The sequence below is a fragment of the Atta cephalotes genome (genome assembly GCF_000143395.1).
Source record: "Atta cephalotes unplaced genomic scaffold scaffold00052, whole genome shotgun sequence".
NCBI lineage: Eukaryota > Metazoa > Arthropoda > Insecta > Hymenoptera > Formicidae > Atta > Atta cephalotes.
In genome coordinates this window covers 35,764-40,600 of record NW_012130116.1, presented here as the reverse complement: position 1 = coordinate 40,600, position 4,837 = coordinate 35,764, and the positions used below count along the sequence as shown (strand labels likewise).

At 31.3% G+C, this 4,837-nt stretch overlaps 1 protein-coding gene across 1 annotated transcript in view; it reads right to left on the bottom strand.

The window, feature by feature from the left end:
- The window catches only part of LOC105622998 (guanine nucleotide-releasing factor 2), a 9,019-nt gene extending 6,111 nt beyond the window's left edge, over positions 1-2,908 (bottom strand). The window contains exons 1-5 of the mRNA XM_012204400.1: positions 2,592-2,908; positions 2,083-2,307; positions 1,452-1,634; positions 1,060-1,367; positions 153-269 (exon numbers count right to left, since the gene is read on the bottom strand). Coding sequence (XP_012059790.1) covers positions 153-269; positions 1,060-1,367; positions 1,452-1,634; positions 2,083-2,307; positions 2,592-2,908 — 1,150 coding nt within the window. The remainder of the gene's footprint in view (positions 1-152; positions 270-1,059; positions 1,368-1,451; positions 1,635-2,082; positions 2,308-2,591) is intronic.
- Between the last annotated feature and the right edge of the window lie 1,929 nt (positions 2,909-4,837).

Below are 4,837 nucleotides of genomic sequence, written 5' to 3'. Positions count from 1 at the left end.
TCTCTCTCTCTCTCTCTCTCTCTCTCACACACACACACACACACACACACACACACACACACACACACACACACACACACACACACACACACACACAAGTAAATTATTTATTCTCATAATAAAAGATTATTTCTAATAAAAAATTTACACACCAGTAAATGGATTAAGCATTTCTTGAGGTGTTTGTTGACCTAGCAACATAGTACTTGGTATATTAGTTTCAGAACCATCCCAGCAATTACAGTTTGATGTACCATTAACTTGCATGCCTACAAGAATACAGAATATACGTTACTTTGCAAAAAATCTGCAATCTAATATCATCATGACAAATATAAAGAATAAACCCACAAACACGAACTCAGTTTATTTAATATTAAAAATATATATTATAATAATAATACACACATTCTTCCCAAGAAATACTAATAATAGTTTTTACTTTATAAAAATGGTGTAAAAATTAATTATCTCACTAGTACGCTATGTATCTAATATTATGTAAAATTCCTAAAATACCTTCACAGTTTATACTTAACGTTATAAACTTCAATCGCTTATTAATGACTAGGGTATTTAAAGCGCGAGGGAATCTTGGATCCATAATAATCGTGATTTTTCTTAAATAAAATATTTATCCTAATCACAAATAATAGAAATTTATTTGTATAGCTTGAACGAACGATTGTAGACTGACACAGAAACCAAGGCAAGTAGAATGACAAACTAATATGCTGAGTAAGCGTCGACCATGGACTATTCATTTTACGCATATGGCAATGTATTTACAACAATTCTTTCATAGTACTATTTCAAATATTATTCGAAAAAATTAATGTCTAATCTCGAACTCGATAATGATATCGTATGCATTAAAAAAATACTGTATGTTATGTAATATAACACAATATAATTTTATTATTATATTACAAACATAAAAATTTTTTAACAATTAACAATTATATTTAAGCAGTATTATTAAAAATAAAGTTTCAATGTAGAATACTCGAATGATACCACTACAAGTAAACATTTTAGTATAAATTATTTGAATATTACCTTGGATAGTAGCCATGAGACTTAGGTCCATACTGTCATTCAAAGATTCGTCATTTGGTCCCATTATAGCTCGAATCTCATCTTCGTCTCGGGAATGATTCAGAGCCGAATCCAAACTACCGGCCGATGCGCTCAGAAGAGATGACGAATCCTCTGGAGATCGACTTCGAAGGGATACCCTATCGAGACTAGATGCCAGAAGACCCTCTGATTCGTCGAGGAGCTGTTGAGTTCTCATTCTTCTCTTCGGCGGTAACGGAGGAGGTGTACCAGAAGAGCTATTTTCCTCCGACAAACATACATTTGTTCTACAAGGGATCGAGCGTTTCTACGTTCAACTTCTAGTGACAAGTAATTTATTATTCTCCTTTTTATAGCGAAACAAATGTTACCTGTCAGGTAGAGGGGGTTTCGGGGGTGGACTAGAATCCCGTAAAATCGACTCGGAACTATGCGAGCTGCGAACCAAGCTACTACTTGCTGCCGTTTGTTCCAAGATCTGTCGTTCTCTTGGTGTCAACGGTATATCCGGTAGAGAATTTCTTTGTGTTAGTTCTGACCCATATCCGGAAGTTCTATAATTTATAATGAGTTATATTGGATTTTGAGCAAATTTTGTATTGATTTCATTCATAATTTATCCTTCAATCATCTTTATATGAAATATCAAAGATTATTCATGAAATCCTATTTCAATATTAATGTATACTTTATAATATTCGTGAAAGCATTTCATATTAAATAATAATTAATAATCAATTACATATAACTTTCCATTATATATCAAGCTTATTAAAATTTCATATCATCATTAATGTTATAATTAGATGTTATTTTCTACATTGTTTCTATTAAATCTCCAACTCTATCTTATCAATGCATTAATTCATATTTTATATAATTAATACATATTTATTTTATATTTACTTCTAAAATATACTATTTTTATTTTGATGACGATTCTTTTTCGCTATTTCGAGATATATTGTATTAAAATTTAATTCACTATTACTACAAAATTACCTATTATTATTTGTAGCAGACGGAGGTTTCTGCTTATTAGCGATTTTCTCATGCGCCAGAGCTACTAGATTTTTTACTGCTTCCTCGACCAGTCCAATAACATGCGTCACGTTTTCGGTGTCCAAAGCGGAAGATTGATCACCATGCAGCAGCACATCGTCGCAGAGTTTCAGCAATTGCGCTAACGCTTGGTACACTTGATTCGTGGCAGATCCCAATGTGGAACTGCAAGTACCAGGATAGAGAATCGAGAAAATGTGATTAATCAATTCTTTCTTACACTGCAATCTAAATCTAGATATTTCTTTTTCGCTATTAAAGTTACAGCATTCAAACAAAATTCTCCATAAAATGAAACACAATATCGAATCATATTGTTTAGTAAGTAAAATAATAAATTAAGTAAAATAATGAAACTGACTTTTTAAAAATTGTTCTAATACTTTTTCTATATTCTCCTATAAAGCAACTATTAGGTAATGAAACTATTTTGCATACAAAATAATCACCTGTTTTCGTAGAGCAGATAAGATTTTAACGCGTTGTGTATCGTGGTAACGGTATCAAGGACAATCGTGCCGTTCCCGGGCAGCATCTCGAGCTTCTTCTTGGATACGACATCCCGAAAATGAAGCAATGCTAGCTGCACCTGCCGTACGTGGATGTGCAAGTCGCGCAGGGGATTCTTATCCAGAGCGGTGCCAGAGTCGTTGGAGCCCGAGGCGTTCTTGTCACGCGGCGTACGCGGTGACGAGGGCGAGGCGGCCCTCGTGGCCGCTCCGCTGCCTCCACCACCGCCACCGCTGCCGCTACCAGGAGAACGCATGTGGGAGAGCTTTTCCAGAAAGTCCTCCTTGAAGGAGCGCGCACGACGCGCTAATTTACCGCCGCGCGCCTTCCCAAAGCGCTCCTCGACTTCTGCAACAAGAAAAAGTTCCGTATAAGTTTTAATATCAAAGACTCAGAAAATTACTTTAATTTTCCTTACTCTTATATTACTTCTATGTACTTTGTTATTTCTTTTTTATTCCACTCGCTTATTTTGTATTCCTGAAGAAGATAACTGCAGAGAATTTTAAAAACTTGAAAATTTCTAATGAAAGATTTTTTTCTAAAAGCAAATATTTTCTTAACATTTCTCGATAACGTTTCGAGAGTTTTATCGAAAAATATTGAAGCTCAAACTGATCCTGATTGAAAAGATTTGATAAGAAATAATTCCATTTTATAACATCAGAAAATCACTTTATTAAATGTTTTTTTAATTTATTACCATTCATTTTTCAGAAATTTTTTTAAAGAACTGATTCTTTTCTTCTTACAATAAAAAGAAGAATAATCAATTTCTAACAAAAACGCAAAGTAAATATTCTTTAAATGTCTATTTTCTATATTTTTTAACCAATTACATAAATATATAAAAATATCAATAAGGATTCTCAATCTTAAAAACAATAATTAGAACATTAGAATAAGGCTAATAAGAGTCTAACGTTAATGTAAGAGAAGAATTAGAAGATGTAAATAATGCTCATATGTTGGCGGTTGTCTTCATTTATTATATCGAACGTTTCGGCTCACTTAACACAAATTAATTTATATCTCATGAAAATTGTGAATCGATGTTTGAATTTCTTTGTTTTCCCATTGAGATGAGTCACACGATTATCACGATTTTTAATTATTGTACTAACAGTAAAATAGTAATAGTAAAATACTAACAGTAAAATAGTAATAATTTATATAGCGTATTGATTACTGCATTTTTGCTGCGAGTGACTTACCTTCAATAAGATATTCTATTTTTGTTGAAGATGATTTCAAAGTGAGCCAAAACGTTATAATAAATGAAGATAACCGTCAACACTTGAGTATTATCTACGTCTCCTAACTCTTCGCTGTTACATCAGCGTAGACTCTCATTAGCCTTTTTCTAATGTTCTAATTATTGTTTTTCTATATTTTTTAATCACACATCAGAAGATTTTTTTGGAAATGTATCAAGAATATAATTCTTTGAGAAAGAGACACAATTCTATATCAATTCTGAAAATAGATTATTAAAAATAATAGAAATATCATTTATCTATATATAATTTTTTTATCTGTAATTTAATCTACTACATATATATCAAAATTTAAAAACATTTTATACAAAAATAATATTTTTTTATGATGATATCCCATATCTCTGTTTAATGCGTGATTTATAATATAATCCTGAGCATATTTGATCCGGAGATAAAATATTGAAATATTTACGAGAGAATGTTTTCCCTATTTACTTGTTTTTAAAATACATGTAATATGCACATGTCATTTTTTCTGCGAAATAAAATGCACGAAGGCAAATGGGATTAAAATCTTGCAAACTTTTTTCACCGATTATAACTTGGCAATCTAGCGAGCTTTTAAAGCTCTTTAAAACCTTTTATAATAACTTTTACATTATGAATTATATATGGAATGACTATCTTCCATTTTGTTATGATAAACCTTAAAAAATTCTACTATAAGAGAATATAATAATATTCTTATATCCTATGAATTAAAAACAAATTATGATACTGTCCACAGAAAGTAATTCTATAAATTTAGTTAATACTAATTTTTTCCAAAAAATTTTATTTGTTTTACATATATATATATATATATTCTTAGAATTTTTCTTTAATTTCCTACACACACACACACACACACACACACACACACACACACACACACACACACACACACACACACACACACACACACA